General features: G+C 36.1%; 1 protein-coding gene across 1 annotated transcript; it reads right to left on the reverse strand.

Annotated features, from left to right (window-relative positions):
• Positions 1-14,679: 14,679 nt before the first annotated feature.
• LOC145602999 (E3 ubiquitin-protein ligase RHA2A-like) lies at positions 14,680-15,144 on the reverse strand. Its single transcript, XM_081659136.1, has one exon. It carries the CDS (start codon positions 15,142-15,144, stop codon positions 14,698-14,700), a length of 447 nt encoding a protein of 148 aa, XP_081515262.1. The 3' UTR covers positions 14,680-14,697.
• Positions 15,145-16,690: the final 1,546 nt, after the last annotated feature.

Here is a 16,690-nt window from a genome sequence, read left to right on the forward strand (position 1 = left end):
ATTTGTCAGCTAAATATAAAATTTGATTAGATTAAAATTAAAATAAAAAAAATATTATGAGCAAAAAAAGAAAAGAATAATATTATAAAATATATAAGTAATAATATTGTTATAATGTATTGCCACATTTTAAAGTAATAATAATCATTTGTGTTATTTTATTTGCTTATTCTAAGCTCAATTCGGACTCTTAAAGAATAAAATGATCCCCGAAACCTTAATGGGACATATTTCAGCACGCATATCAAAAAATAAAATTTTAATTATGTTAAATAAATGGAATAATGTTTATTGACTTTGGCAAGAATATTGGTCGGGATACCCATTAAAGGCACACATTACGCCGCCCAAGCTATTAGTTTGTGGTGTTTTGGCTACTTTGCAAAGTTTGGGATGTTAGGTGCACCTAAGTCATAATTCAAACTGTTGAGCCCAATTTGGTTTATGTAATAAATGTCTTATTCTCTCTCTATCTTCCTTTATATAACTTTTACAAAGTTTGAGATAACTTTTATGAATATTGTTTAGACAAATATACCCTTTAAACTGTTTATTTATGTAGGGAATATTTCAAGCATTATGACCCCAAACTTGAACCCCACTGTGATCATACACTTAAGTATGGTGGCGTTCCAAAGGGAAGAAAAAGAGAGCAAAAGAGTCGCCAACAAGTTTTAGGAACTTGTAAACCCAAAAGACAATCCAAAAGGACCATCAACTCCATAAGGTCTTGAACCAAATAGGGTTCGGGGATGAGGGTACGAATCCAATTTACAAAAGAAAGGACCCGCCCTATAAAATAGGCCTCTACTTTGTTCTGCTCGTATTTATGTGCGCTTTTCGAATAACATACAAACATTATATTAATCCTAAACCTCTTTAATCTATGTTGGTTGAATATTAATGCACAAATAAAACTATAATTGGTGATCACTTGAATTAAAATCATATTAGCCTAAACCAAATTATTAATTATCTTATTAAGCGTGATTTCAAGTACAAATTCCCTTTAACAAGCATAAAAGGCGTGATCAAGCAATAGCAATAATATATCAATCAAGCAACATAATAATAATGAATATAATAATAATCAAAATCATGTTAATAATAAAGCTTAATAATAGCAAGATCCTAGGCATGATACTAACAAGTAGGGGTGTTCAAAAAAACCCGACCCATTTGACTCGAACCGAAAGCCCGCTGACCCGCAAACTACCCGACGGGTAATTTTTAAATTTTTCCCATTTTTGCGGGTCGGGTACCCGACCCGTGAAAAAGTCTAAAATTCGGGTCGGGTAATGGGCCGCACTTTGAGTAACCGGGTACCTGATAAATACCCGTTTGGTTTTTTTCCTTTTTTTTTTTTGTTATTCTGGAAAGTGGAAACATGTTAGGGTTAGGGTAGTGGGTAATTTTTGCTTTAGCCACTCTTTACTCTCCTCTCTTCTTCTCTTTCTCTCCTCTCTCTTTCTCCAGTCTCCTCTCCACTACTAGAAATAGGCTAAATAGCGACGGATAGTTTCCGACGGACCAAGTATTCCGTCGCAAACTTCAAAACTTTACGACGGAATTGAGTTCGTCGTTAGATAACGACGGAAAAAAGTTGTTCCGACGAAAATTTATTCCGTCATAAATTATATGTTCCGACGGAATTTTCCGTCGAAAATAAAGTTGCGACGGAAAATTCCGTCGGAAAATATACATTACGACGGATTATTTCCGTCGCAAACAATCAGTTTTTTAAAAAAGGGAAACCCAAAATAACTTGACTAAAAAAAAAGAAGGGGGAAAGAACGGGGAAACAACTTGACCTAGCAGTGAGAGGAAATAGAAGGAGAGAGAAAGAGAGAGGGAAAGAGGAAGAGGGGGTTCCGCCGCACTTCGCACACAGCTCCGACGAAGACTCACACCACCGCCGTGAAGGAGGACGAGAAAGTGAAGGCGGAAGAGAAAGAGAAGGCGAAAGAGAAAGAGAAAGAGAAAGGGAAAGAGAAGGCGGAAGAGAGAGAAGGCGAAGAGATAGAGAAGGCGGCGCTGCTGGTGTTGCTGGGCGATTCTCCCTTGACGGCGGTGCTGGTTGTTGCCGGCGCCGCATCTAGGTCAGTTTTGTTTGTTTTTTTTTTGTTTTCCTTTTTTTTTTTTATAAATTTCCATTCAAATCTGAATTACCCCTCACCACCACAACCGCAGCCTCCGTCCTCCTACCTTCCCTCGCCGTGGCTGAAGCTCATCAGGCTTGTAGTGTGGTGAAAATTCTGGTTAGTTGTTCTTTCCCCCATTTTTTTTTCAATTTAATTTTGTTTAATAATAAACCCTTATTTATTTAATTAATTTATTAAATATTTTGTAGGATTTATACACTTAGATGGTTTAATCCTCAAAAAGAAGTGCAGATCTAACGGTTAGTCACATTATAAACCCTAATATAATGTATGTATGTTTGTTTTAGTTTGGTTTTGTTTAACATAACTTACTTTAGTTATGTTTATTCTAATATAATGTGTTTTAGTGTAGTTTAGTTTACTTTTTTTTTTTTGTAAGTATGTTAGTTTAGTTTTATATAATAAAACGGTAGTTTGTTTTGGTTTGGTTTAGTTAAATATGATATGTTAGTTTACTTTTGGTATGGTGTGATTTGGTTTAATTATGATATAATGTCTAATATTATGTATGTTAGTTTATGGTATATATTTATAAATAAATCATTTACATAATCATATGCCTAGATACCCGTTCAAGGCATACACATTAGGAGTATGTCTTGAATAGTCCCCGGTTGGGACTGTCCTTGTACGTTTATTGTCACTTAGGTGGTGAATGTGTTCCATTTTTTTTATTCTAAGGAATATCCTTGCTCGTCATTTCTCTACAATGTTCTCTGGGTACATATATAGGTGTATATAATCGCCTACATCGTGTACTTGGAGAACGGTAGGGAAATACTGCCAGATTTTCCATAGAATCGAAAACTTGGCATACATTCACTAGTGAGATTAAACGTCCAAGGATGGGTTAGGTTGGAGTGATAAGGACCCTCGGAAATCATTTCATTTCTCATTTGCATTTTCATAATATTCTGTTAGATATTGATTATTTAGTGTGGTTTGTGGCTAATAAAGTATACATATGCGTGAGTTGTGTAGAAGTTGTAACCATGAAACGAAGAGAACGTAGCTGGATGTATGTAAGGAAGATTGGGAATTCTGTTAATCCAGCATTCGAGAAGGGGGTAGACGAATTCCTTAAATACGTCAAAGATCATCCCGAGAGTAGCAACCCAAATGAAGTTAGGTGTCCATGTGCTAAATGTAAGAACAAACGACTATGGGATGCAGAAACGGTTGAACTTCATTTGTATCGCAACGGTTTTGTACCTAATTACTATGAGTGGATGTGTCATGGGGAAGGGTTTCCAGGAACTCCTAAAGCGCAATCAAATGATTATCGTGAAATGGTTTTGGATGCATTTGGTCAGTCTCAAGATCATGGGCATTCCGAAGAGGCTAGTGGTTCATCAGATGAGGAGCCAAATGCACAAGCTAAACATTTTTTTGATTTGTTGAAGGCTTCTGAACAACCATTATACGATGGGAGTTCATTGTCTGTGTTAGAGATGGCTTCTAGAATTACCAGCCTGAAGTGCGAGTATAATTTGCCGCACCGATGTGTCGACGGGTTTGCTAGTTTGGTTAATGAAGCAATTCCTAACAACAACAATATGGGCAAGACATTCAATGAGGTGAAGAAAATTGTTAAGGGATTAGAGTTGCCTCATGAAAAGATTCATGCATGCCCGAAAGGATGTATGTTGTTTTGGAAGGATGATGCCGAGTTATCTACATGTAGGGTGTGTGGTAGTGACTGATACAAGGAGACTTCTAAAGGTAGCTTAGTGCCTTTGAATGTTCTATTTTATTTCCCTATCACACCTAGGTTGCAAAGGCTATTTGCAACTAAAAACATTTCGGGGGAAATGACATGGCATGCGAAAAATCCTCGAGTTCAAGGCACAATGGCTCACCCTAGAGATAGTGAAGCTTGGAAACACCTTGATAGCTGCTTTCCTGTCTTTGCCTCCGAACCTCGTAATGTTCGTCTTGGCCTATGTACAGATGGCTTTGCTCCACATGGTTAGTTTGGGGGACAATATTCTTGTTGGCCTGTTATTTTGACCCCTTATAACTTGCCCCCCTCAATGTGTATGAAAAGACAATTCATGTTTCTTTCATTGCTCGTTCCTGGTCCTAAAAACCCTAAGGGAAACTTAGATGTTTACATGCAACCGCTCATAGACGAGTTGAAACAATTGTGGGAAGTTGGCGCAAATACTTTTGATATTTCAAGAAAACAGAATTTTAATCTACGAGCAGCCATCTTATGGACCGTTAGTGACTTTCCGGCTTATGGTATGTTGTCTAGCTGGACCACATCTGGTAAGAAGGCTTGTCCATATTGCATGGAAAAAAGCAAAGCATTTTGGCTCGAACATGGTGGAAAAGTTTCTTGGTTTGATTGCCATCGCCAATTCCTTCCGACAGATCACCCTTTTCGAAATAGTAAAACTGCATTCTGTAAAAACAAAGTTGAAAAAGGTTCACCACCTCACATCATGACAGGAGAGGAACTTTGGGAATGTGTGAAAGACCTTCCAAAGGCAACAGATGGAGCCGAGGCACTCAAACGTCTTAAAAAAGCCAAAAAAGGATGGTTCAAGCAAAGCACTCTCTGGGAGCTTCCATATTGGAAGCATCTGCTCGTTCGTCACAACTTAGATGTCATGCATGTTGAAAAGAATTTCTTTGATCAGCTGATTCACACTATAATGGATGTGAAAAAGCTATCTTGTGACACACCTTCAGCAAAGAATGACATTGCCAAATATTGTAAACGACCTCAGCTTCATCTTCAAGAGGATGATAGAGGAAAAGAATTCATGCCAAAGGCTCCTTTCGCTCTTAACAAGGCTTAGAGGAAGGTTCTGTGTGAATGGGTTAAACAACTGCGGTTTCCTGACGGATACGCCTCCAATTTGAGTAGATGCGTTGATTTGCAAGCATGTAAGCTTCACGGAATGAAAAGCCATGATTGTCACGTGTTCATGGAGAGGTTGTTGCCCACCGCTTTGAAAGAATTGCTTCCTAACCATGTGTGGAATGCAATTACAGAGATAAGCCAATTCTTTCGCGATTTGTGTTGCTACAAAATGACAGTTACTAACATGGAGCGATTGGAAAAAAACATAGCTGAGATCCTTTGCAAGCTTGAGAAGATTTTCCCTCCTGCATTCTTCAACTCCATGGAGCATTTACCAATTCATTTGCCTTATGAGGCAAAGTTATGTGGACCTGTCCAGTATTGGTGGATGTATCCTTTCGAAAGGTAAATCAAAGGCCCTTTCTCAATTCTTTCTTACATCCCATTCAGTGTCATAACCTACTTATACTTCTCAATTGCAGGTTCCTGAATCACTTGAAACGAAAAATTGGTAACAAGGCTCGAGTTGAAGGTTCCATATGCAACACCTATCTCATTGAAGAGATAGCAAACTTTTGCTCCAATTACTTTCAGTCTTCAGTTGACACAAAAACACGAGATCTAGGTCGAAATGTGAATGCCGATGTGGATTCTATGGTTGACAATGATGAAATTCTAGAGTTGTTCACCGTGGATACCGGTCGAGTGTCAAATGTGGGTAAAACTCGGTTTTTAGATGACAAGGAACTCGAATGTGCTCATTTGTTCATTTTAAGAAATACTGGCATACTCGGTGAATATGAAAGGTAAGTAATTGAATGATAGTTTTCAAAAATCCTTATAATTAAAATAATTGAAACAATGATATGAAACTCGTCATTAATCTACTAGGGAGTTTGAGGACTACATTCTTCATACACGATCTGATTTGCGTAGAGAAGATGTCATGGAGAAATGCGAGGGTGAATTCCCTAATTGGTTTCACCAAAAGGTTATAATACTACTCTAACAACACTTATCGATTAACTTGTGATTGTACACTAAATTTCAATGCGTTCTAATGTTGACAATTCAATTCGAACCGGTTGTAGGTGGTTGAACAAAAACCAAGTTCCGATGTGTTGCGAGCACTGTCGATGAGGCCTTTCAAGCGTGTTCGGACTTGGAACCAGATATTCGTCGGTGGATTTAATTTCCATACACAGTCCTATGGGAAACACAAATCTACCATGAATTATGGTGTGTGTGTGTCCAGTGAGGACAGTGGAGAGTATTTCGGCATTTTAGACGATATTATTGAACTTGTCTACACCGGTCCCGAAAGAGAGTACAAGACTATTTTGTTCAAGTGTAATTGGATGGATTGTGGTAGAGGAATGAACATACATGAACAATACAAGCTCATTGACGTAAATCATACTCAGAAATATCCCAAGTATGATCCATTTGTCTTATCTTACCAAGTTTCTCAAGTGTACTACGCATCATACCCTAGCCTTAAACGAGATCGAGTTCAATGGTGGGCTGTGTTTAAAACACAAGCAAGCTTACTAAAATGTCATTTCATTAATGAAGTTAATTGTGTATTATTAAAATAGTTTAATGACATGTTGCCACAATTTTTCTTCCATGTATGTAAACACCCATTTGTGTCTCCCCAAAACCAAACCTAGTGATGAATACCTTTCGCGTCGAACCATAATCGAATGAGGTGAAAGTGTGAAAAGTCAAGTGTTGCGGTTAGTTTTTATTAAAATCCTTCTTTCTGTTTTCGAAAACCATTTCTATTTTATGAAAACGTTCAATTCAGTTTATTTTGGTCCATCATAAGGGTCCAATAATAGTGTAGTTGGGTGGGGCTTGAAAAGACCTTTCCAACGATATATTATAAGCCCAATTCCGATGAATAATGAGGAAGTTATGGCCAAAATACTAAACTGTGGCCAAACCAGATTTTACCTACGGCCCAATGATCATGAGGAGGGTCCAAAGGTTTAATCCTATTCCTAAACTAATTAGGATTGATTAGAATCTTCTATAAGATTCTAAAATATCTTAATTATCCTTTTTTGAAAAGATAAGATCATAGAATTTGATTTAAATATAAACTTTCCTTTTTTAAAACTTTCCTAATTTTATTCGGATTTAAAGATGTTCAAAGATAGTCAGATATTATTTTCGTGCCTCATATTTTTTATCCAAATTTTATATGGTTGGATAGATCTTGAAATTATCTTTCCAATGATATATTATAATATTAAATCCGAGCTATAACGAAAAAGATATTAAAGATATACGAAACTCTATCCAAAACTGACACTCTTTCACTATTTCGGCCATATCTTTTTATCTACAAAAGATTTTAATCTGATTCTAATTGCATTAGAAAGTAGACTTCAAGAGCTTTCCAACGACATATTATATGACTTATTTGGACTTCTAGATCAAAAGATATGATAAAAACAAAATCCGCAAAAACTGTTTCTGTCGCCAAACGACAGGTTTGTCGCCTCGCGACAGACTCTTTCGCCTGGCGACAAGATAAATTTGTGGCCACAAGGTCGGTTTGATTAGCGACAGAGTGGAGTTTTATTCCTTATCAAATTCTATGATTTTCTGGACTTTTTCCTTATAAATAGGGTCCGAACCTCTGTTTTTATTCATCAATTATCATCAACTTTCATCAATTCTCATCAATTCTTCCTTAATTCTCTCTATTCTCTCTCTTGAGCAATATATGCTTATTCTTTCTCCCTTTCTTTCTAAACTAGCTTTTTACATACAATATTCCGCATTCACAAGATCTTAGAATCATCTAGCCAAGTTCGAAGTTGCCTTCGCCCTAGACGTGCAAGGTTAATAATTTCTGAGGGTTTGGTCCAAAACTAGTCAAAACTTTATTTAATTTGATTTCAATTTAATTCTTTAATTGTTGTTTATTATTTTCATTGAAGTTTACTAACTTGTGTATTTTGTTATTAGAAAGAGGTACGAGGCTTCAAAGTAAGTAGATTAGCTTACTCCCTATTTCTTTCACAATGTAGATTGCATGCTTATTATTGTTTAATTCCTAGTATCATGTTAGGATGTTATTTTATGCTTTCTAGTATCATGTTAGGATGTTATTTTAATTCCTAGTATCATGTTAGGATGTTATTTTATGCTTTCTAGTATCATGTTTAGGGTGCTTTTACTCTTTCTAATATCATGTTAGTACCATGTTAGGTTTAAAACTTTGATCTTTGTTGTTTAGTGACATGCTAGGATTTGTTATTAATCTTGTTAGTATCATGCCTAGGATCTTGCTATTATTATTAAGCTTTATTATGCCTTATCATGCTATTATCATGATTATTATATATTGATTATTATTTATGTTGCTTGATATATTTTATTTTTATTGCTTGATCACACCTTTTGTGATTGTTAAAGGGAATTTGTACTTGAAATCACACTTAATAAGATAATTAATAATTTGGTTTAGGCTAATGTGATTTTAACTCAAGTGATCGCCAATAATAGTTTTATTTGTGCATTAATATTCAACCAACATAGATAAACAGGGTAGGTTCAATATAATGTTTGTATGTTATTCGAAAAGCGCACATGAATACGAGCAGAACAAAGTAGAGGCCTATTTTATAGGGCGGGTCCTTTCTTTTGTAGATTGGATTCGTACCCTCATCCCCGGACCCTGTTTGGTTCAAGACCTTATGGAGTAGTTGATGGTCCTTTTGGATTGTCTTGTGGGTTTACAAGTTCCTAAAACTTGTTGGCGACTCTTTTTGCTCTTTGTCTTTCCCTTTGGAACGCCACCGTACTTTAGTGTATGATCACAGTGGGGTTCAAGTTTGGGGTCATAATGCTTGAAATATTCCCTACAATGTACTTATAAAGGCGGAAAAAAATCAAGGCCAGATTCCAAATGCCCCTGACCTTTTCAAGATGACACACTTCAAGGATGTTCCCGGGCAAGGGCAAGTGGCTGCCAACACCAAGGCCAAGAGGATTGCGGTAAAAACTTCATTATATCTTTCATTACTCTTATACAAAAGTTTGTTGAATTTGAATGAGCAGGGTTCCTAAAATGTGTTAAGTGCTAGTTTCATTTGATTTCAAGCCATAGTCACCTAATATTATGTATTATTGGCATGTTAGAAGAAAGAACGAAGTCATTTCATTAAAATGGTAGGAAATGGGCAAAGTAGAAGCCACATAGGCCAAAATTGGTTGAATTTGGATGAATAGGGTTCCTAAAATGTGTTAAGTGCTAGTTTCATTTGATTTCAAGCCATAGTCACCTTATACTATGTATTATTGGCATGTTAGAAGAAAGAACGAAGTCATTTCATTAAAATGGTAGAAAATGGGCAAAGTAGAAGCCACATAGGCCAAAATTGGTTGAATTTGGATGAATAAGGTTCCTAAAATGTGTTAAGTGCTAGTTTCATTTGATTTCAAGTCATAGTCACCTTATACTATGTATTATTGGCATGTTAGAAGAAAGAACGAAGTCATTTCATTAAAATGGTAGGAAATGGGCAAAGTAGAAGCCACATAGGCCAAAATTGGTTGAATTTGGATGAATAGGGTTCCTAAAATGTGTTAAGTGCTAGTTTCATTTGATTTCAAGCCATATTCACCTAATATTATGTATTATTGGCATGTTAGAAGAAAGAACGAAGTCATTTCATTAAAATGGTAGAAAATGGGCAAAGTAGAAGCCACATAGGCCAAAATTGGTTGAATTTGGATGAATAGGGTTCCTAAAATGTGTTAAGTGCTAGTTTCATTTGATTTCAAGTCATTGTCACCTTATACTATGTATTATTGGCATATTAGAAGAAAGAACAAAGTCATTTCATTAAAATGGTAGAAAATGGGCAAACTAGAAGCCACATAGGCCAAAATTGGTTGAATTTGGATGAATAGGGTTCCTAAAATGTGTTAAGTTTTAGTTTCATTTGATTTCAAGTAATTGTCACCTTATACTATGTATTATTGGCATGTTAGAAGAAAGAACGAAGTCATTTCATTAAAATGGTAGGAAATGGGCAAAGTAGAAGCCACATAGGCCAAAATTGGTTGAATTTGGATGAATAGGGTTCCTAAAATGTGTTAAGTGCTAGTTTCATTTGATTTCAAGCCATAGTAACCTTATACTATGTATTATTGGCATGTTAGAAGAAAGAACAAAGTCATTTCATTAAAATGGTAGAAAATGGGCAAAGTAGAAGCCACATAGGCCAAAATTGGTTGAATTTGGATGAATAGGGTTCCTAAAATGTGTTAAGTGTTAGTTTCATTTGATTTCAAGCCATAGTCACCTTATACTATGTATTATTGGCATGTTAGAAGAAAGAACGAAGTCATTTCATTAAAATGGTAGAAAATGGGCAAAGTAGAAGCCACATAGGCCAAAATTGGTTGAATTTGGATGAATAGGGTTCCTAAAATGTGTTAAGTGTTAGTTTCATTTGATTTCAAGCCATAGTCACCTTATACTATGTATTATTGGCATGTTAGAAGAAAGAACGAAGTCATTTCATTAAAATGGTAGAAAATGGGCAAACTAGAAGCCACATAGGCCAAAATTGGTTGAATTTGGATGAATAGGGTTCCTAAAATGTGTTAAGTGCTAGTTTCATTTGATTTCAAGCCATAGTCACCTTATACTATGTATTATTGGCATGTTAGAAGAAAGAACGAAGTCATTTCATTAAAATGGTAGAAAATGGGCAAACTAGAACCGTTACCTTATGTGGCTACATTTGCTTGAATGTTAACTGCTCGTGTTCTAAAACTTTGTTGGCTACATTTGCTTGAATGTTAACTAGAACAATTTTTTTATCATGTATATTTTGTAGGAGACCTACCAGAAGAAGCTCGAAGAAGCTAGGAGTCAAGGGATTCAGAAGAGTCCTAATGAGTTGTATTGGGAGACGGTGGGGGGCGCAATAAGAAGGGTCGTGTGAAGGGACTTGGCCAAAATGCAGAGCTGTACTATGGCAACCGAATGGGTCGAGTTTCCAGTTGTTCACAACAATACACTCCATCCATCATTTCTCAGATGCAAGATCAGATGGAACATAGGGTGCAAGCTCTCCAAACTCAAATGGAAGCTGAGATGCAAAGCCAAATTGAAGCCAAAATGGCTGAAATGGAGAGGATATACAAGGAGAGTATGGATGAGATGATGAGTCGTTTCACCAACAACAGCACATGTTCGACCATTCCTCCTCAGCCTCGAGACCCTAGGGATGACCCAGGTAGTGGCGGAGCAGGCCAGGGTACCCCGACGATTGTTTAGCTTAGCTTCACTCTACTCTACCATAGCTTTTGTTTAGTTTTAGTTGGATATTATATTACTTTGGATTATCTATTGTTGTAGGACATTAATCATATATATATTAATGTAAATATGAAAATTTTAAATTTTTTGGGTGGTTTATTAATTTTTTTTGTAGCAGAAAACAGGTGTAGGCTGTTCAGGTTTATCAAATATTTTTTTTATTCGGGGAAAAAAAAAATTAAATATATTAAAATCTGGAATAGAAATTTGCGACGGAAATAAATTTTGCGACGGAAATTATCCGTCGGAAGTAAACAAAGTTGCGACGGTTTTTTCCGTCATAAAATAGCGACGGAAATTATTTCCGTCGGAATATTAGCGACAGAACAATCCGTCGCAAAAGTAAGTTTCCGACGGATTATTCCGTCGCAAATAATATTTTTCTGACGGATTATTTCCGTCACCATATCACAATTGCGACAGATCATTCCGTCGCAAATCTCCATTCACGACGGATTAATTTCCGTCGGAAACTTGCGACGGAATCAAGCCTCCCCCCCAAATTCCAGTCCGACAGACTTTTGTCCGTCGCAATTTCCGTCGTAACACTCTTTTGCGACGGAAATTCCGTTGGAAAAGTGCTAATTTGCGGCGAAGGTTATTGCGACGACTACTTCCGACGGAATTCCGTCGGAACCGTGTTTTCCGACGGAATTTGACTTGATTCCGACGGAAAATTTCCGTCGCTATTTTGCTGTTTTCTTGTAGTGCTCTACTCTCTCTTCTCTCTCCATTCCTTAACTAGTTGAGAACTTGAACTCACAAATACTTAGATCTACAACCACAAAACCATACCACACCACTCCCCACCCGCAACCACAACCACATTACCACACCACTCCACCCGCAACCACGACCACTCCACGTCTCCACCGCAAACCACCATTCCACCGCAGTGCCGCTGCATCACGCGCGCGACCACAAGGTCGATCTCGATCACTCCGCCGCCAATCTCACCGCTTGCCTCTATTTCACGGTCTACAAACTCGATCTCCATTGTATATACTTCTCTCATACGAACATTATCTCTTTGGTAAAGGTGAAAATGAGGCTTGCTTGGAATTTTTTTTTTTTTTTAATAATTATCAATTAGTTATAAAGTGAGAAATTTGTTTTGTTGTAATTTTGTAAAATACGAAATCAAATTAGTGAGAAATTAGTTTTGTTGTAATTAGTTTGACAGATCTACTATTGTATCAATGTAAGACTAGTATTAAAGTATGGATTTATGGCTATATATGTTCTTGATGTGTTTTATATCACAATTTGTCAAGTTGATGATTTCAAAGTTTGAATTAAAAAAAAAACGGGTACCCGGTGACCCGACCCGCTAAAAACGGGTACCCGACAAGCGGGTACCCGGATTTACCGGGTCGGGTAATGGGCCGCCTATTTTACTACCCGCATATCCGGGTACCCGCACTTTCGGGTACCCGAAAACCCGGGTACCCGGTTATGAACACCCCTACTAACAAGATTAATAACAAACCCTAGCATGTCACTAAAAGCATAAAGATCAAAGCTTTAAATCCAACATGGTACTAGCATGCTATTGGAAAGAGTAAAAGGCACCCTAAACATGATACTAGAAAGCATTATTAACATAATATGATATTAGGAATTAAACAATAATAAACATGCTTTCTACCACCCAAATCACAAACATATATATTTCACTACCAAATGACTTATGTCGTTACTATATCCGTTAGTGAGGCCCAACCACCGTTCAACCACCTTCCAGCCACCACTCCTTCCCCAACCACCTCACTACCACCTACCCTCAACTGCCAGAGGCTTGCGCCGGCGACCCCATCCCCCTCCCTTTCCCCCACATACGCAGCCAACCTCCCCCCTTTACCCTTCTTGCATGCTACCCTGACCCTGAGGGATATAAGGGAGGGAGTGGTTTTCGGTTTGGGGTGGGAGTCGGGGTTGAGGCAGCAAAAGGGGAAAAGGGAGGGGGGTAGGTTCGCTGGCGCCGACCGAAGCTTTGGGCTCCGGCAGGGGTGAAGGGGGATAACGAGGAGGGCTGGCAGTTGAGGGAGGCTGCTTTTTTTTTAAAAAAAAAAAGACTTAACGGAACGAACCCTAACGGATTCTGTTAAGTGTTATGAAATTTTAATTAAGAAATTTTAGGTGGTAGCAAAATAAAATAAAAAATTAACTAGATAGCAAATGTGACACAAGGTTCTCTCGTTAGTAGCAAATGTTAAATTTTCCTTTTTTATAAATGCATTTTAGTAAAAAAAAAAAAAAAAAAAAAAAAACACACCTACCTCTTTTGAAATGCGTGTATGATATTATATTTTTTTGTCATCTATAAATTCTTAAAGTTAAAATAATTATTAATTTAATTAATATTTAAAAATAATAATTATTTTATAAACTTAATTTATTGATAGAAGGGTCATATAACATGTACAATATAAATCAAAACTAGCAAATACAATAGCAATTGGATCAAACTAGTGGCGAGGATGCAGTGACAAGCGGTTGTGATGGTGGCTATATGGCAGCCGACTCCAAGGAGAAGAGGAAAAATGTGAGAGAAAAAGAGAGTGTAAGAGAAGTTAATTTTGTGTGAAGAGTTATTACAGGTTATGGGTGGGATATTTTAAAGTTGATCTTTAATGGCCCAGGCCACTAGCCCAATCCAGCATGATCCAAGAAATGTGCAAATCAGGGTAAGACTGAAAAACACATTTTATTTGTTCAAAACTCGAAACACTTACTCTATATCATTAAACCGAGGTAATTAAACACTTCATCATTTTTTTACTTATATCTCCAATATTTTTATAGTATATCATTAAACCGAGGTTATTATTCATGCTCATATATTGGGTGTAATATAATTCTAAAATACTATTTGGTTAATTAATATAAGAAAGAATGATACTCCATTTATCATTGAACTTTTTGTAAACTCATATGGTATAAGATATAGTATTAATATATACTCATATGTCTAATCCATTATTTCATTACATTCCATCCATTTCAATATTTCATTATCTATGCTAACTAAGAAGAAAATAACTATGTTATATATAGTTGTATTTTGTCCGTGTTATTTTTATTTAAAAAGTTTTTTTTTATTTCAATTGAACATAGTGAAATTAGCCGTGCATGACATGAGACCTAATCTAGTTGTCCACTAATACAAACATTTTCAATTGCCAAAGGGATTGAATAATATAACATTTTCAATTGCTGAAGGCATATGAAAACATGGCGTTTGAGACAATAATGTATTTGAAAATTCGAACATCAAGTATGCAACCAAATCATTCAAAATATTATTTTATTAGCAGACATGTACCTGCTTATGGAAGCAACCATAACCGCCTTTTAAGAGAATCAACACCTTAATTAACAACGAGAGGTGATCGACAAAGTGGGCATGTAAATTTCATTTGGTCAATCCAGCGGTCAAGGCAATTTTTATGGAAAACATGATTACACCGTAGTCGTCGGATGAGTTGCCCGTCTTTAAACCCAGTTAAACAGACAATACAATCGTCTTCTATAGAAGTACAACTAAGATGATGGCAGTGAGAGTTGCGACTGTTGAGGTTGAGTTGGTCTGATAAAATGATGAAATCAGTAAGGCCCAAGCCCCTAGTCGATAGATTGATGTCATTTATGGCGGAGGTTTCTAGATCACGATCATGATCAAAGAAAAAATTAACCAAGGAACTCCAAAAATGGATGAAGAGTGAGAAAAAGTGGTTAACAAAGGTTATGATAAAAGTTAAGACTATAATCAAGATTGAATTTGATGAGACATCAGTTAGTTGGCCATGAAGTCCCATTTTATTTTTGTAGGTTAATATGAGTGATGAATTTTTTATTTATTGATTGGGAGAGAGAAGTTTGAGGGAAATACTAGGTGGGGTATGGGTTAAATTAAGATGGAAAATTTTATTAAAAGTGAATAGGAATTAGTTTATGGAAAATAGGTGTGTTTGGAACTTTTTGCAGATAAATAAGGTGTAAACTATAAGAAAGGGGGGAGGGAAACTAAATTATGTGTATGGTAAATTCAAATATTATAAAGATATTGATTCTAATTAAACATTTGATCTGTAGCAAAAATCAAACATTATAAATAATATCCAAGACCAAGTCTAATTTGAAAAACATTCTACATTTAATACATAAATTCAAAAATTGATAAAATAAGAAGATTTATACTGAAAATCATAATCTTGATAAAAGAATGGTTAACCACAAAAGTTTTATTACATCTTGCTTTACAATTTTCTTACAACGTTACTTGGAAAAGATTTCATGATGAGATCTTCCTTCTGCATTTAGTTATAGTAAAAGGTTAAAGATAAACTTAGTTTTTCCAAAGTAAAATTATTTGAAACATAAATTATAGATTATGTAATTGATATGATAACTCAAAATGGTTTATTAAAATTATTAAGTTATGATCATGATATATTTCTTTTTGGTAGGAAATTATTGGGATAGAAATCATAGAATCATATGACATTAAAAGTACCAAATTTACAACTTATATTTACATTTGTAAAATGGTGTTTTTAGGAAATGCATGTGATTTACTTGATTTGATTCCTAAACACAAAAGATAACTAAGATTACAAACCCCACCAGATTCCATTATTCTTCCAATGGGTTTAGTGTAAGTTTCGAAAGTTAAAAATTAATTAAATTTACGAAACTAATAGAATTTCATAATTAATACTCCCTCTATCCTTTTATTATAAGCCTATTTGGGTTTTCATGAGAATAAGGCAAATTTAGATTCATTTAAGCTCATGGTTGAAAGTACAAAGCATGTGGATGTATTTAATGCTCAAAACAGAAAAAGAAACCCCCTTGTATTAAATGTAGTGCGTTTCTCAAATTAGATTTGGGTTAATGATGTGCATTAAATGGGCGATCTCTTTTACCCCAAACCCCGACCCTAACTCATCTCTTTTACCCAACACCGAGCAACCTTCTTGTCGATCCATTCCTTTCCCTTTTCCTCGAACGGTTATCCAAGCTGAACCGCGGCCGCCAGCGAACACACACCCAATAAGCCCCCTCCCTCTGCACCTTGACCCATCCATCTCCCTCTATCCTTGAACGGTCGTCCAAGCCTCCTGAACGACTAACGAATAATCTCAAATAACTTTAATTTCACTCAACTAATATTAAATCAAGATTTGAAGCACCAAGGGCCTGTTCACATTTACTTAATTTCAGTTCAATTTAGTTCAGTTCAGTTCCAATCAGTTCAGTTCAGTTCAGTTCAGTTCCAATCAGTTCAGTTTAGTTCAGTTCAGTTCAGTTCAGCTCTCAATTTCCCTCTCACATAAATTATTCATTTCAGCTCAATTCAGT

Source organism: Chenopodium album, chromosome 21, assembly GCF_948465745.1.
Source record: "Chenopodium album chromosome 21, dcCheAlbu1.1, whole genome shotgun sequence".
NCBI lineage: Eukaryota > Viridiplantae > Streptophyta > Magnoliopsida > Caryophyllales > Amaranthaceae > Chenopodium > Chenopodium album.